We start from the raw sequence: 18,385 nt of genomic DNA on the forward strand, positions 1-18,385 counted from the left end.
TGTTTTTTTTGTATAAGAAATTTACGGTGTTTTTCCAGTAATAATAACTCTGAGTTTGTACGTTGAATTGTCCAAATGCCTTGCTTCTTCAGCATATACTGGTGCCAAAATAATACAACAAGTAAAAAAAGATCGTAAACAGCTCTTCCACGCTTCATAATTAGTTCAAAGGTCAATGAATTTGATCTGTTAAAGAGCTGCTGGTCAAGTAATACTCTCTGATGCATAATGGACTTTAAAAATATCATCGTCAAATTATATGTAATCAAAGTAACCCAAAAAGTTTTAGTTGGGCGGGGCAATGTTAAAGCACCCCAACACAGAACTAAAAAAGGCATTGGCAATGAAATAATGGATGAATTAGCAGCTTGATTCAGAAACACCACCAAGTAGCATATTGCCTCAGTATTGGCAATAAGTGCATACCATAAAGCAATTAACATTTGTACAAAGTCATTATGGTCAAAAGTAGTAAAATCATCGCCTTGTGAGACACAATCCAAAATAGCCTGTCTTGATAATTGGCTTGATTTTATAGTATTAAATATTAGTAGTTATTCTAACCATTTTGTATATGCATTCTTACTTATTTAAAGATTTATTTAAAAATTTGAACATAGCTGCAGTATTTGATAATTCCAGCCGTTTCATAATACTAATTTCTTGTAGTTTTTTTTTCTCAGCAGAGAGCATCTTATGTACAAATCGGAAATTTTTTGATAGACGATTTAATTTAAAAGTGAGTAAAATAAAAAGTTCTGAAGTGAGTGTAATGACCGGATGAGTTTCAAGTTGTTTATTATTATAGTCCGAATTTTCGTGACATAGGAACGATTTGCTTCTATTATAATTGCTTGCCTTGGAACTTAACTATAATTATTAAATTAAAATAAATACTAATTAGTTTTTTAAAAATTAATAACAGTTTTATTTTCCTTGTCGATGTGTAATTTTTGTTTCTGTCCATCCGTCTATTTGTTTGTTTGATAGTGTGTTCGTCTGTTTGAGTTACAAGATCTTCAGCTTTTAGATATAAAGTGCAAATTCTAATGAACGCTTTGAAAAATCGATATTCAGCCTGTTGGCGTAACTCATATTGTCGGTTATTGTTTATTGTTTGTTGTTTATTGTTGGATTGTGAAGTAGATGTCTGAAGTCTAGTGTAAGTTAGTTTAGGGCGAAGGCGGGAGCATAATAAAGTTCTCTCTCGCTCTTTGCGAATTCGCCCCGTCTTCGCCAACCTCTGTTAAGCTAGGCCTAAGAACACATATGTTAAATAGAGATGAAGTCGAAAATTGAATTTAACACGAGCACACGCATTTTTTCGTTGTCGTAGTTCCGAGTTTAAACTAATTATTCTTGCCACCAAAGTTAAATATTTTTAATAAACTAATTAAATTCTTCATGGCGCCCCCGGGTGGACAAGAATTAGTTTAAACAAATAAAAGTGACAGTGACACATATAACATATAATATAATATATATAATATATAAAAAAAAATTGTTCTTTGTTTTTTTTTTGAGTGCAATAAATAAATATATTGTTGCCCGCGACGCACTAGTGTGTTTGAAACTCGCATTAATAGTTGGGAAGTTAATCCAAGCTTGCGCACTAATACACAGACAGCCTTATATTCTAGCAGCTGCAGCGGTGAACTTTTCGCTACCTGCGTTGTTGTTGTTAATTGTTTGGCCCTTTTTCGTTGGCGCGCTTAGATTAGCGGATCGTCAAGTAACGCTCTACCCTGTATTCTGCGGGTATACCCTTTTCGGCGTCATTTCGCACCCACTATTAGTTGATACTGCGTGACTTGAATTTCAATTTAAATAATTTGTTTTCGTTGTTCTCATCAGAAAAATATTTAATATACATTTCGAACAATAAATTAATAATTTATGAAATTAAAAATAACCCATTTTTTTGGTTTAATAAATTTCTAATTATTGATTCGAAGGTTATTAAATTATATTGTCGGTCTGATTTGAGATAATTTGTTTCGGCCATTTATTAATTTAATTAGGAAATAAAACTTAATTAATTTAAATATTTAATTTAAAATGAGCCTAGAAACCAAAAATAAATCTGTTCTGGAAGAGCTGAAAAGCAAGCTCCAAAGTCGGGTCAGAACAATTCGCCGATTAAATGAGCGACTAGAAACGGGATCGATTCCGCTATTAGAGGAAGAATTGAAATGTCGACTAGAAAACTTAAATGCTTCAATTAGTAAGGCAAATCAATTACAAGAACAGATAGAAGACATAGATTGTAGCGATGAATTTGGCGACGAGTTGGAAGAGCTTTGTATAGTGACCAAGGCAAAAATAATGTCCCTGTTGTCTGCCTTGAAGGTAGCAAGCCTCAGCGAAGCTCCGGGATCAGCTGCTGTAGCTCCAACTCGTGCGCGACTTCCGAATTTGGCATTGCCAAAATTCAGTGGAGATTATTCGGAGTTCAAAAATTTCATCAGCCTTTTCGAAACTTTGGTTCATAAAGACGCAAGCATTCCAGTTATCGAAAATTTTTACCATTTAATTTCATGTCTCTCTGGCGAAGCTTTAGAAACAGTTAAAGCTTACCAAGTCACCGAGAGCAATTACGAAAAGGCACTAGCCAGTTTAAAAAAGGTTTACGATAACGAATGCCTAATTTTTATAAATAATATATCAACATTGTTTAGTCTGCCTAAAATATCGCATCAGTCCGCTTCCTCCTTGAGAAACCTTATCGATACTGTTTCTTCGATTTATGGTTCTCTGTTATCGATAGGAGATGATACAAAAATTTCCAATGCAATGTTGATATATTTGGTATTGAATAGAGTCGACCCAGTGACCAAACAAAAATGGGAGGAACAGCCGAAGCAAGATAAAATTGTGTCGAGCAAGCCACATAATCGTAGCTCATTCTCGTGTTCCTTCTCCAACAGCAAGCCTCAGCAAACTTGTAGCTATTGCAATGCAGCAGATCATTTGCTACAGAATTGTATCCCGTTTGGGCGTCTCTCTGTAATGCAAAGGTTCGATTTTGTTAAGTCTGCCTCCTTATGTATCAATTGTCTGCGAAAAGGCCATACTGTTTCGAAATGCAAAGGCAAAAAGTGTCGAGCTTGTGACCGCTCACACCATATTCTGCTTCATAGATATACAGTGCCTGAGAACAGCTTAGCGTTGCCACCCCCGCCAGAGACCATATCTTCTACTTTTAACCAAGATCAGCCTTCCACGTCACATGTTATGCATGCCACGTCCTTGGACAGGGTGATTTTGGCTACGTCAATCGTAAGCGTCCGTACGAAAAACGGAGAATACGTGTTGGCCCGAGCTCTGCTGGACTCTGGGTCTCAAACGAATTTTATAACAGAAGAACTGGCGAACCGCTTACAGATTCGTAGAGATACACATCAACTTACTTGGTATTGGCGAGTCCAATTCTCAAGTCAAAAAAAAGGTACACACAGTGGTGAAGTCGCAAATAAATGGTAGTGAGTTCTCGTTCGATTTCTGGATCTTAAAGTCGATCTCCGGTTACCATCCTGATCAGTCGGTGAACGTCAGTGATTGATTTTTAAAAATTAATAACAGTTTTATTTTCCTTGTCGATGTGTAATTTTTGTTTCTGTCCATCCGTCTATTTGTTTGTTTGATAGTGTGTTCGTCTGTTTGAGTTACAAGATCTTCAGCTTTTAGATATAAAGTGCAAATTCTAATGAACGCTTTGAAAAATCGATATTCAGCCTGTTGGCGTAACTCATATTGTCGGTTATTGTTTATTGTTTGTTGTTTATTGTTGGATTGTGAAGTAGATGTCTGAAGTCTAGTGTAAGTTAGTTTAGGGCGAAGGCGGGAGCATAATAAAGTTCTCTCTCGCTCTTTGCGAATTCGCCCCGTCTTCGCCAACCTCTGTTAAGCTAGGCCTAAGAACACATATGTTAAATAGAGATGAAGTCGAAAATTGAATTTAACACGAGCACACGCATTTTTTCGTTGTCGTAGTTCCGAGTTTAAACTAATTATTCTTGCCACCAAAGTTAAATATTTTTAATAAACTAATTAAATTCTTCATGGCGCCCCCGGGTGGACAAGAATTAGTTTAAACAAATGAAAGTGACAGTGGTATTGAATAGAGTCGACCCAGTGACCAAACAAAAATGGGAGGAACAGCCGAAGCAAGATAAAATTGTGTCGAGCAAGCCACATAATCGTAGCTCATTCTCGTGTTCCTTCTCCAACAGCAAGCCTCAGCAAACTTGTAGCTATTGCAATGCAGCAGATCATTTGCTACAGAATTGTATCCCGTTTGGGCGTCTCTCTGTAATGCAAAGGTTCGATTTTGTTAAGTCTGCCTCCTTATGTATCAATTGTCTGCGAAAAGGCCATACTGTTTCGAAATGCAAAGGCAAAAAGTGTCGAGCTTGTGACCGCTCACACCATATTCTGCTTCATAGATATACAGTGCCTGAGAACAGCTTAGCGTTGCCACCCCCGCCAGAGACCATATCTCCTACTTTTAACCAAGATCAGCCTTCCACGTCACATGTTATGCATGCCACGTCCTTGGACAGGGTGATTTTGGCTACGTCAATCGTAAGCGTCCGTACGAAAAACGGAGAATACGTGTTGGCCCGAGCTCTGCTGGACTCTGGGTCTCAAACGAATTTTATAACAGAAGAACTGGCGAACCGCTTACAGATTCGTAGAGAGGAGTCGTGTATCAACTTACTTGGTATTGGCGAGTCCAATTCTCAAGTCAAAAAAAAGGTACACACAGTGGTGAAGTCGCAAATAAATGGTAGTGAGTTCTCGTTCGATTTCTGGATCTTAAAGTCGATCTCCGGTTACCATCCTGATCAGTCGGTGAACGTCAGTGATTGGAAGATCCCGAAAAACCTACCATTAGCAGACCCATATTGTTACAAGTCACAAAAAATTGATATGTTGATAGGAGTAGAATCATTTTTCGAATTGCCAGCTGTTGGTCAAATTAGACAAGGTCCTGACTATCCAACTCTACAAAAGACCCTACTTGGTTGGGTTGTTTCGGGCAGATACAAGTCTGCAGTCCCGAAAAAAGTTGTGAATAGTTTCAGTTGTAGTGAAGAACCTTTAGTATCGATTGACAGCACACTACAGAAATTTTGGTCGCTGGAGGAAATGCCCGAGCACAAGTTATGTGAAGAGCATTATAGGAAGACTACTCAGGTATTGCCATCAGGTCGGTTTGAAGTTAGGCTGCCGTTTAAATCTGATCCAAATGGATTAGGCAACTCCTGCGAGGTTGCAAAACGGCGGTTTTTGTCGCTTGAGCGAAGGTTGTCTCGAGATCCTAACTTGAAGACCATGTACTTGGAATTCATGGAAGAATATCTCGCCCTAGGTCATATGTCGCCTACAGACAACAAAATCCCTTCCACTCCACATTATGTCATTCCCCATCAATGCGTGATAAGGCCCCAGAGTACGTCAACAAAGTTGCGCGTCGTGTTCGATGCGTCCTGCAAAACATCGTCTCAGGTGGCCTTAAACGACATCCTGATGGTGGGGCCGACAATTCAAGAAGAGTTGTACTCCACTCTACTTCGCTTCCGTCTGCACAGGTATGCCCTGACTGCCGATGTAATAAAGATGTATCGCCAAGTAATGGTTAATGAAGCGGGTAGGAAGTTTCAACTCATAGTGTGGAGGAGAGACCCCTCTGAATCCTTGAGATTATATAGTACTGGACCAGCCCCATTTCTGGCTATTCGGTGTTTAAAGAGGTTGAGTGAATCTGCTAAATGTTCATTCCCTAGAGCTGCCGACGTGATTGGACCCGATTTTTACGTCGATGACATGTTAACTGGTGCTGCAAGCGTAGAGGAGCTAAAGACAATTAAGTCTGAAGTGTCTCAGGTTCTTCAAACAGCAGGTTTTGAATTGACAAAGTGGTTTTCAAACTCACCTGAGGTCACTGCATCTGAGAGCACAGTTAAGTCGATACCTATCTCGGATTCAGAGTTAACTAAGGCGTTAGCAATATCGTGGTTGCCTAGCGAAGATGCCTTCAAGTTCAAAATTGACACTTCTGTCATGGGTCTCCGAGCGACAAAACGGAACATACTATCGGTGACATCGAAGCTGTTTGACCCCCTCGGCTTGTTAAGTCCCATTGTGATTAAAGGAAAGATCCTATTGCAGGAACTCTGGCTTAATAAGTTAGATTGGGATGAGTCAATTCCGATGCATTTGGAAACAGCTTGGGATATGCTAAAAAGCACTCTGTCTCAACTGGATGAGATATCGATTCCTCGGTTCGTGCAGACCGACCCATTGTCACCGGTACAGCTACATGCCTTTGCCGACGCCTCCATAAGAGCTTATGGAGCTTGCGTCTATATTCGTAGCAAAACTGCCGAAGGTTTTAAATTATCGTTGTCGATAGGGTAGCGGAGATTCAAGAATGATCAGGAGAAGCTAAATGGCGGCATGTTCGCAAAGCAGAACCCATCAGATATCGTTTCGAGAGGTTGTGACGTCGACGAGATAGGGCAGTCGATCTGGTTCACTGGCCCACCATTTATGAAGGACGAAGAAGAAAACTGGCCCAAAAATGCGCATTTCGAGCCGGATGAGGAAGTCTTGCGTCAGGAAGCTAGGAAGACTGTGGTCGGGCTGACCGCTGCTGTGCAAACTTCCGACTTGCTGGATGTCATCAAGGAGTTTTCGTCACACCTCAAACTGCTTAGAGTGTTCGCTTATATGTTCCGCTTTATAAGAAAATGCAAAGACAAGAGAATAGTTTTCGAAGAAACTCTGTCACCGACTGAATATAATGAAGCGTTTCATAAGATTATCGAAATAGTACAAAAGCAAGAGTATCAAGTAGAAATTGAAAAGGTTCGTAAAGGCTCCAAGGTCGGCCCAAGTCTTCAGCGATTGAACCCATTCATCCATGAGGATACAGGCACTTGGTGCAACTTTTCGTTGTTGCGAGTTGGGGGGCGACTAGCTAACGCTCCTATATCATATGATGCCAAGTTTCCCTTGCTGTTGACGAAACGCTCGCAGTTTGTGCAGAGCTACGTCCGGCATTTGCACCATTCCAATTTTCATGACGGCCCTCGAGCACTTGTGTGCATCCTACGACAGCGTATTTGGACCGTAAACGATCAGGAACTCTGCAGTCAGACAGTTCGATCATGTGTGCGCTGCTTCAAATGCAAGCCTCGACTGATGACACAAATTATGGGAAATCTACTCGCAGATAGACTCCGTGCTCTCCGCCCATTTGCGATATGTGGCGTTGATTTTTGTATACGACATTAAAAATTCGAGGAAGGCCCCCGTATAAGTCCTACGTTGCCTTATTTGTTTGTTTTGCGTCCAAGGCGGTTCACTTAGAGATTGTCTCAGATCTAAGTACTGATTCTTTTCTATTGGCTTTTCAAAGATTCATTGGTCGACGAGGATGTCCGCAGACGGTGCATTGCGACAACGCGACGAACTTCGTCGGAGCGAGTCGCCACTTCCTGGCTCTTCGCGATCGGATCGAGGAGCATTCGGACGCAATTCGCGAGTTCGCATCAAAAAGCGGATGCGAATTTGCGTTCACACCCCCTCGGGCTCCGCACATGGGCGGACTATGGGACGCAGGTGTGAAAACTGCAAAGCACCAAACGGCAGCGCACTTCTCAACGCCGAAGAGCTGGCAACAGTCCTCGTCGGGATCGAAAACACGATGAACTCGCGGCCCCTCGGAGCGCTCAGCCAGGACCCAAGCGACGGAGAGGCGCTAACTCCCGGGCACCTGCTGACAGGCGGGCCGCTCATCGCAGCACCAGCACTCCGGACCCCGGACCAGGTCTCAGTTGCTTGCGGCGATGGCGGCTTGTCTCGTCAGTCAAGCAAACGTTCTGGCGGCGATGGTCCCGGGAATATGTCCTGGGCCTTCAGGTTCGGGGCAAGTGGCACGAGGAGAAGGCCAACGTCGAGGAGGGCCAACTCGTCGTCGTGGCAGAGGACAACCAGGCAGTAGGTGGCTCCAGGGAAGGATCGTCGCAACGCACGCAGGAGAGGACCGCAAGGTCAGGGTCGTCGACCTTAGGAGGAGCTGGCGCCGCTGCCGATTTGTTGAAGCGGTGGAGGCGTTCAACGGGGCCGGTGTTGGCGGAACTCATATTGTCGGTTATTGTTTATTGTTTATTGTTGGATTGTGAAGTAATAAAGTTCTCTCTCGCTCTTTGCGAATTCGCCCCGTCTTCGCCAACCTCTGTTAAGCTAGGCCTAAGAACACATATGTTAAATAGAGATGAAGTCGAAAATTGAATTTAACACGAGCACACGCATTTTTTCGTTGTCGTAGTTCCGAGTTTAAACTAATTATTCTTGCCACCAAAGTTAAATATTTTTAATAAACTAATTAAATTCTTCACAGCCAATGCTTTTTACATTTCTTCTGACCTACCCGACAGAGCACAGCCTCTTTGCATTTGACAGCGAAATCCTATTTCTCCAGGCGGTAGATTTATGTGGGCGCCAGATGTCTTGAAAAGATTTATTTGGTTAATTCGCTACGAGCTTAGTGAAGTTTATTGTGTGCGGCCTACCAAATTTGTATAAACGTGTTTGCTGAGTTACCAGTAAGCTCATCTGACAGATTGCACATTCGGTCTTGTTTGGTTCGGCATCGTCCCCTGCCCTGTGACCGCTACTGCCACTGCCATTCGTGACTGGTGGTCAGGAAATGGGCTTCCAACGCTTTCTAACTAGGATGAACAGGTACATGCTACTCCAGGCATCCGCTGTGCAATCCGCAACCTCTTTTTTGTCTCACCAGACGCCTTTTGTCTGTCTACTGACGTTTTGGTCTCTCTCCTGATCTCGTCAGGTCCTTGACACAGTCGACCGGTTCTGCACAAAAATTCTTCCACGCAGACAATTTTTTGTTCTGGTTGTGCTCGCTGTTCAAGCCCCTTATACCCTTCTTCGTTTTTCGTGAAATCATTTTACAATTAACTTGAACAACTACAAAAAGCTCAAATATCTTGATATGGATACCTTAAATTTTTAGCATACGTGGCTCAAACACCCAAAAGGAAATAGTCTTGTGAAAATACCTTTCTATTGTAGTAAAGTCCAAGTAAAAAGCGTAAAAAAGTTTCAAAGCTAATGCAAAAGATCTTGAAATCGTATCTCTACAACGTCGACCTCGCTATATACGCAAGCAAACTATTAACGACTTCTACGATTGCCGACGACACAGCGATTTTATCTCGATTTTATGTCCTGAACAAGCAACAACTCAACTCTCTTGTCACTTAGTGGCCGTGGAGAAGTGACGGGCGAATTAAAGTAAACGAACAAAAATGTAAGCATGTGACATTCACACTCAATCTGCAAGTCGATCACTTTATATAACACCGTACTCCCAAAAGCAAATGAAGTAACTTATCTTGGAGTGCACCTCGACCAAAGGCTCAACGGGCGCAAGCGCATCAAAGCTAAAAGAACACATCTTAAACTTAGCCTCCATTGGCTTATTAACTTTCGGTTATCTCTGTGTCTAGACTACAGGGTCTTACTCTATAATTTAATTTTAAATTAATTAATTTTAATTTTGACGTACCGATCCCAACTATGGAAAAGTACCTGCAGTTAAAATACTGGAACCATTCAAAAGGCTCAGACGAAGATACTGAGAACTTAAATATTCAAAGAGACCTGAGCATCAGATCCGTCAGATAAAAGATAACTGTGTAACGAACTGATTTTATTGGTCTGCTCGCTACGGCTAGCTTTGGTGCGTTCGTCCCACCAAATTTATATTATAACGTGATCACCTGGTTATGATTATCCGGACGTCTCTGCTCTCCCGTCGTAGTGCTGGATGGTCTGTCCAGCAGCCTCGTCCACTGTTTCGCCGATTCCCGTCGATCGATTGTTGCCGATAGATCCCGATAACTCCCGTTGGTGCGGCGTTGCCACTCGATGACCATAGTATTTCAATAGTGTGACCCGCCATGTAATTTCCATGTATTTCCGATATTTTTGACCGTCGACTATCGAGTGGCGATAAGTTGGATTATAATCCTTGATTTTTTTCCCTGCAGCCTCATTTGGGGTGCCTTGCGGTACTACTGTACCTCCCCTCCCCTTTCCTTGGGAGTATGTGGGTTCCCTGGTCTGGTGATTGCATTGCTTCTCCGTGCCCAGTTTACTTGTGGCATGTCTCCGTTGACTCCGGCTTTGGCCTGACGCTGAAACGGACGACTGGCCCCGTCCATTGTCGGGTACAGTTGGCTCTACTTCATGCTTTCCATAATTCCTCCCGACGGATCCGAATCCACGTTCTCGACATGATTCTTTCCCGGATCCTGTGGCTTAAGGTCGCTGACGGTCCTTCTTTTTTCTTCCGGGGGCGAATTTTACACATCACAGGCAATATGAAATCAACAATATGGTAAGGCCCATCGAACCTCGGAGCTAGTTTGGCCGCAAACCCTTCAGCCGCTTTTGATAAATGGTGCTCTTTGGCCCACACCACTTTACCAATCCTTGGCTTTCACTGCCTTTTCCGCAGGTTATAATGCCTGGCTTGGTCCAGGGCGACTCTAGTTGCCTTCCTCTACCTAGCGTTTCTCTGTCATATAGCGCGTTCGGTAACCTTGGCTCGCGGCCCTGTGTCAAGAATACCGGTGAGTCTAATCTGACACACTGGAATTCACAGCCGGCATGATTTCGGGCCATCTTTCACCCCGATTCTTCTGGTTCTGTCCGGCAAACTGTGCTATCATTGTCTTCACATTGCGGTTGGCTTTCGTCGGATTCTCCTGCGGGGTGTACGGTGCCGAAAACTGCTGCACGGCTCGTAAACTGCACGCCGTTGTCCGTAATCACCACCTTCGGTACTCCAAATCGTGCGACTATGCGTTCCTTGAACGCTTTCTGCAACGTTTCCGCAGTGGCTGTTCGCAAGGCACCAATTCCGTCCACTTTGAAAACCTGTCGATCAGCACCAACAACATATTGTTTCCATGCTTCGATCTTGGTAGTGGTCCGACGAAATCGGCGCACACTGTCGCCCAGGGCTCTTCCGGGATCTGTGTCAACACATTTACCGCCGCCTGCCGTTGATTTGGTTTGAACCTTGCGTTTTCCTCGCATTTCCGAACGTAGGCCCTTGAGTCTCCATGCATTCCTGGTTTTCGCGCAGGCCAGTTTCCCTCAGCTGCCGCGGAACACATAGCTTCCAGGTCACTACATCTTCGTTCCCTGCTCTATGCGGAATCTGCCTGTAATGGGTGCTACCCTCACATACGATAACGCATCTGCTACTACGTTCAACTGGCCTTTCCTATATGCTACCTCGAAGTCATACTTCTGTAGCTCCAACGCCCATCTGGCAATTCTTCTAGCTGGGCTATGGCTGCTACCTTCTCTGGGTCCGTGCCTATCCCTTGGTTTGTGACGCGGTGCCCTAGGTACAGTAGTTCTTGCTTGAAGAATTGGCATTACACTGGGTTTATTCTTAGGTTCACGTTCTTTAAATGGCGAAACACTTCCCTGAGGTTTCTTTTGTGTTCCTCTAGGGTGCGGCCAATCACGATGATGTCATCTTGATACGCAAAGACATGTGGTCCAATCACCTGATCCAGGGCCCGTTGAAATGTGGTCGACGCGGAGATTAATCCAAGCGGCATCACTCTCCATTGGTACAGCCTTTTCCCTGGGACCGTAAAAGCCGTTAAGCCCCGGCTAGACTCTTCCAACGGTATTTGCCAATACCCATCCTTGAGGTCCAGACTGCTTATGAAGCGCGCCTCCTTTAGTTGGCCGAGGATGAAGTTTATCCGTGGCATCAAGTAGGCATCATTTATGGATTTCGCGTTTAACTGCCTGAATTCTACGCATAGTCTTCATTTTCCCGTTTTCTTCTTCACCATGTCTATGGGTGAGGTGTACGGGCTCCTTGAATGCTCTATCATTCCCATCTCCAAAAGTTCGATTACCTTTGCTGTTTAGCTATTGAGCTTTTTCAATAGCTGTTGCGAATAATAAATAGCCGAAGAAAGTTTGTTTATTTTCCGATACTGTTTATTTTGTTAATTGTTTACGGCAGCTAGGGCCGACAAAGAGCTATATCGAATGCACAAGTTGAGTCTTCGCCGAAAAACGAAGAAGTGACAATTGGCGGGACAGACAGTCGAAATGCAGCGCCCAAGCTTAACGTAGGTAGATAACAAAGAGAACAAGGAATGAGCGCCGTACAGATAAATGCGTGCGAGAACAGCGGTTTGCACTATGGGCATCGCAACTGGTACCACTGACTACTTCGGCTTACAATATTATGAGTATGAGACTAGTCTACTGCACAGTTTTGGCGGCTGCATGACCCAACATCTCCCCTTGAATCTTTAGATTCTTGGGGTAGTATCTCTGCTTAATTGGTCTATCATCCTTCATGGTTATCGTGTTCTCAGCTATACTACATGTTCCGGTTATGGAGTGAAACTCCGCGAGCTCTGTTTCCAGGAATTTATTCATGTCATCCTCTTCGCCGTCCTTTTGGACTACTGCGACCGACAACTTCTCCTCGAGCCACCCGTTGTGTCTGCCTCTGGCCGGTATCCGGATTTCATGACCGGCGCACCTGATCTCTGCCCCGACTTGCGTGAGGAAATTCCAACCCAGCACCAACGTATCCACTATTCCTGGTTAGTATCAGTAGGTTCGCCTGCTGTCGAACTCCTATCTCGAGCTTTGCCTTGATTTCGCAGCACCTTCCATCTGCCAACCTTACCTGCCGTCGTATCCTTGTAATCGTTTCACGGGCAGCCAGCTCTTCGCCTTTGAAGGTTGCTGTCGCCCCGGTGTCGATCGTGGCCTTGTACGTGTACCCACCGATCGCTACCGCTGCGGACAACTGCTGCTCCTCTTCGATTAACTCGCCTCTCTGCGGCTGGGATCGCTGGCCATTTCCCGTTCACTGGCAGCATTCCGTACATCGGATTCCCACTCTTCCGCACATCCAGCAGAACAGCAGTCTCTGGTTTCGGCATCCTCTTGCCAAATAGTCTTGTCCACCGCACCTGCGACATGCTTCTTGCGGAATGAAAACATGGGTTGGGTTCTGACCCGAGTTGCCAATGTCGTTCCATTGTGTCTCTGGGTGGTGACTGGTGACTTCCGCCCACTGTTCCTGGGCCTGTGCACCTAGATCGCCTGCGTCCTCGAATCTTCTACACGTGTAGTGCGGCTTTGTTGCGGCTGAATTTATGTTCTTACGCGAAGGCTTCCCGTTTCTTGTGCAGCTCTTCGTACTATTCTGCCAGGATTATGAGAGCCTCTAGGTCGTCCACATGGTAAGATCTTAACGCTATTCAGAGGTCTGGCGTGCAGTTCTTTTTGATGATCTCTAGCGTTTCCTTTTTCCCGTACCCCTCAGGTCTTATTAGGGTCTGCATCTCGACCATGTAGTCCTTGAATGCTTCCCTAAATCTTTGATTTCTTTGTTTCACCTTGTCCGCGAATTTCGTATGTTTGGAAACTATCTATGAATTCGACCCAAGTCCTCCAGTGTTTGTTATTCGATATGTACCATTTCAGAGCCTTTCCCTGCATCGATTCCGGCATGGCTCGGGGAATCTTATTCAGTTCCAAACCATACGTGTTTGCGTACCACTCCACCTGCTCCAGGAATTCGAGGGGTTTTTCTTCACCGTCAAAGCGAAAAGACCAACCTCTGTGCGACATATGCGAAATATTCATTTTTAAGACGGTAGATCCAACTTCTACCCATACTGCTTTACTTGTGTATATTGCCGGGATAATCACGTTATTTGGGCGCCAGATGTAACGAACTGATTTGGTTTGTCTGCTCGCTATGCAATACGTGCGACTAGCTCAGAAGATTTGGTGCGTTCGTCCCACCAAATTTATATTATAACGTGATCACCCGGTTACCAGTAACAACACTTGCAGTTTCGTTTCTTGGATATTTATTCTGGCCTAGCTTTATAATGTGATGTGATTATCCGGACATCTCTGCTCTCCCGCCGTAGTGCTGTATGGTCTGTCCCTACCCTTTATCTCTAGCTGGTGCGGACGGACCTGGGTGGTCTGCTCAGCAGCTTCGCTCTGCTGCCTCGCCGCTGTTATCGTCCTGAGTGGTGCGGACCGCGTCGTTGGGTGCCTGTCACTTGGGCTGAGAATTGTCGTCGTATGCAGACTCACGGCAGCTAACGGCTGCGATCCCCAAGGCAATCGCCTGGTGGAACGGCAACACGCCAACTCCACACCTGCTCTGACTAGTGGCGCCGTTATCACGCCGGCTCGGATCGTACGGACACACCAGGCAATCGCTGGGTTCACGTACGTAGTCTCCGACACATTCGACCAGGTTTACACCATAATTCTTGCCGTCTTTTCGAGACCCTTATCCTATTTGGTCCCGCCTGTTGAATGATTCCTGACTACCGTGGTTCTTCGTATTGAACCTCAGCTACCTGCGTCTCAATTCGGAGACTTTCCTTGTCCCAAACGTCTTGACGTAGCGATCTTGTTCCTTGCTGACTATCACGGCTGTAGTTTCTCTGCTGAATTCGTTGCTTCTCGCTGTTGACTTGTATACTCGTTCTCCTTAACTGTCCAGCTTCCAGCGTTCGGCCTGCTTATATAGGCTCCAAAGTCCACGGTTTTACCGTTGGCTCGGTCCAAAGTCCAGCTTTTACCGTTATTCTCCTTTGCCTGGTACGTCGACGGCTACTGTTGACTTGCCGTCCTAGTCCAGATCGTGCCATCTCCTTCTCGCTCTCCACATTCGCTTCTTCAAACCCGTTTCTCCAAACTCTTTTTCTACCGGTTCAGTTTCTCCAAACTCTCTCTCTACAGGTTTAGAGTTTCAAAACTCTCTTTCTCCTCTCTCACTGCCGTTACTACGCGTTGACTTGTTGCGTAACTGGCTAAGTCAGGCCCTCCTCATGGAATCGTCGACTGCATTTGTGCGGAGTTGTAACTCCTCACAAGGCACATCATTAACAAAAGTGAGTCGGACCCTTAGCGGAGGAAATGCCGGAAATGCAGCAGCCAGGACCACTGGACGCGGGAGTTCCGGAACTGACCAATAAACTTATGCTGGAATTGTGGCAGAATCTATCCCAAGATCTTTGCGACCTATCCTCAGAGGGACAACCAGGGATCGCAATGTGCTGCCCCTCAAAATGAATGGGTGATCTGAAGGCGGAAGAAAGGTAACTGTCCGACAGAATGCTCATAGACAGAATCAGGGTTCAGACTAGCTTTATAAGCAAAGAGTTGGCGGTTAGACGCAGAGTGGCGCCTTAGATACTTTTGGGTTGCAAAAATCATAACTCTTAACCAGTTGAGATATTTTCATAATGTTTTTTTTAAGTGGTCATACAATATGGTGTGATAAATAGTAGATTTTATACTCGAAAATTAATGTTTTTGGAGGCAGTTTTCTCAATTTTTATCCTATTTCGACAAATACTTTTCATTTGTTTTCTCTGAAAATGCTAATATGGTACATGTTTAAGGCATATGAAAAGAATGTTGAGCAATACAACCTAAGATCTAACCCTGTTGTATATAGAGAAGGATAAGAAGTCGTTAAGCGAAACTTTCACTTAAGCAATTTCAGTCAGAATTGCAACAAGAAGTTAGGAAATCAATTTTCAAACTGTAGAATTAAAAAGAAATAAGGTAATGCGTTTTATCTATTAGAAACGTTTTGTGATATCTTTTTAGTTGTAATAGAATTGGTTGACAGAGCTCAGAGCATCTGCTCTGTTTGAATCGGTTTATTCGAATGAATTCATATTGCTGTTCTTGGGTACAGCTACCCGTACATGGTGTGCTTAAGACTATGTGTTTGTTATATTATATACATATACATGTGTATGCAGAGGGCATACATAGCTTGACCACTTGAGCTGCAAAGTGCATGCTCAGCATTCTCACGCTCCGCGATCGGCTTATGTATAAGCGTTAGATCGTATTTCAAGAGCTGGAGTGTTTATGTAAGTGTTGGTGGTCTTTTGATATTATTTGTGTTTATTATAATTTATGTGACAAAGTGGCACAATGTATATACTTTACTTACATATTAACTCTACTCTACATATTGAGGGTAGATACACTACACCTCTCTTTTTAAAGAAATGACGTAATATAGTATGTAGTCATTTTTAAAAAAATTATTATTATTTTTTTCTTTTTTTTTCATTATTTTATATTTTTGCTATTTTTGTTTTTGTGTTTTTTTTTTATTATAATATACATATACAATTTTTTTTTATTTTTGTGTATATAAAATTGTATTTGTTATTTATTTATTTATATGTAATGTGTAGATTTAAAAATATTGTGTCTCTTTGTAAATTCATAAATTCATGAAATTTTTGTATTTTTTAATTTTTGTATATTATTGTCATCATTACCATATTCTGTTGATGTGGTTGATCAGACCAATCGGTTGCATGATGATGATAAGAATAATTTGTGTGTTTTCTTTTGAATAAAATTGAGAATTACGTTACGTTGAATTACGTTATTCGTTAAAAGTTTTTAATCTATCCTTAGAACCTTTTGAGTTTTGTTTTTATCGTCTTTTATTATTATATTGTTCGGTTCTTCTATTCCTACTACTATATATGGTCCTAAATATCTATTGTCTAATTTATGTCCTGTTTCATTTCTTAAAAGAACTTTATCGTTAATTATTATTTCCTTATCTAGTACTTTCCTATCGTAGTATTCCTTATTTTTACGTTTATGGTTTTCTAACATTATTCTGGCTCTTTTGTATGCCATTTCTAATCTGTATCTAGATTCTATTGCGTAATTATCTATGTTGTATATAGGGTCTATGTTATTTTTAATTCTTAATTCTTTAGGTAAATTAGGTGTTTTACTGTATACTAATTCATATGGACAATAGTTATGTGCCATTGATGGTGTAGTATTGAAACAATATACGAAATAGTTAAGCCATACGTCCCAATCAGTTTTATCGACTGATATGTATGAACCTAGATATTCATTTAGTGTTCTGTGGCTTCTCTCTACCGTACCAAGTGTTTGATGGTGGTGAGCTGTTGATGTAAGATTGTTTATTTTCATACTTACAAAGTTCGTTCATGATTGTGTTTCTATATTCTGTTCCCATATCGGTGATGAAGGAGTCTTTATGTGCTTTGTTGTTTTTGCTTTCTGACACCATAAACCATAAACGTCTTTTTCAATATCATCAGATATTGTGGTCACCGGCTTGAGTAGCGCTACTCTTATTTGTTTTAAAAATTCATTGCCCATATTTTTGAAAGTTTCAGCTGAAATTAATTCAAAGATCTTTCCGCTCGGTGCCATTTTGAGTTGGCTGATATCAAGTATACCGGCTTCTTTTTCAAGCCTGTGGAAGAACTGACCTAAGTCGAGAGTTCCATTAGTATATAGGTCGCTAATCTCAATTCTTGCAATAATTTTCTTACCATGTTTAAAGAAACATAATGTGTCAGTTATATGCAAGGTCACTATTTTTCGTACATCGTCATTATTGATGACTTCATATACGTTGGGCTTAGAAGCATTTTCAAGTATTTGCCTTGGCAAAATTTCTTGTTCTTTTTCATTTACTGCGCAGTTGTTTTGTCTACTCTGTTGTCTTGTAGTGACTTTCAAGACTTGTTTTTGTATATTTTTTAATTCATCGATGGTTATTCTTGATAACGCATCGGCTACATGATTATCCTTTCCTTTAAGATATTCTACTGTGAACTCATACTCTTCTAAATCAAGTCTCATTCTAGTGAGTTTGGAAGTAGGATTTCTCATTGAGAAGAGGTATGTTAAAGGCCTATGATCTGTTTTTACAACGAAATGTTTGCCATATATGTATGGTCTGAAGTAGTTAATTGCCCAGTGTATTGCCGCTAATTCTTGCTCTGTAGTGTTTTTGTTACTTTCTCCCTTAGTGAAGCTGCGAGAGGCATATGCTACTGGTAGTTGTATCTCATCGTATGTTTGTGTTAATACTGCCCCGCAAGCTTGTTTACTTGCATCTGTTATTATGCAAAATTCTTTGCTAATATCTGTTCGTAATTCGAACGTCGGCGAGTGCAGACGTGTTTCTTTCAAGCTACGAATAGCAAGTTCTAAAAACTACAACAGTATAGTGAAAGTTAAACACAAAGTGTAAAGTGCAGTTTGCACAACTAACAATTATTGACTATAGTAATTATTTACTAAAATAAATAATTATTCCATATTGTTCTGGTAATTGTTATATGTGGACTTAGAACAATGAATCAAAACGACATACGTTCTCAGCGACAATGTGAACAAGACGAGCGCCGGCTCTCTTTACAACGCAACAATGCATACTTTTCTTTCG

At 42.5% G+C, this 18,385-nt stretch overlaps 1 protein-coding gene across 1 annotated transcript in view; it reads right to left on the reverse strand.

Moving 5' to 3' along the window:
• The window catches only part of LOC120457517 (piezo-type mechanosensitive ion channel component-like), a 263,145-nt gene that overhangs the window by 77,848 nt on the left and 166,912 nt on the right, over positions 1-18,385 (reverse strand). Inside the window, exons 2-3 of the mRNA XM_044006660.1 lie at positions 587-870; positions 26-525 (exon numbers count right to left, since the gene is read on the reverse strand). Coding sequence (XP_043862595.1) covers positions 26-525; positions 587-693 — 607 coding nt within the window. The 5' untranslated portion in view covers positions 694-870. The remainder of the gene's footprint in view (positions 1-25; positions 526-586; positions 871-18,385) is intronic.

This window comes from Drosophila santomea, unplaced genomic scaffold, assembly GCF_016746245.2.
Source record: "Drosophila santomea strain STO CAGO 1482 unplaced genomic scaffold, Prin_Dsan_1.1 Segkk11_quiver_pilon_scaf, whole genome shotgun sequence".
Taxonomy (NCBI): Eukaryota; Metazoa; Arthropoda; class Insecta; order Diptera; family Drosophilidae; genus Drosophila; species Drosophila santomea.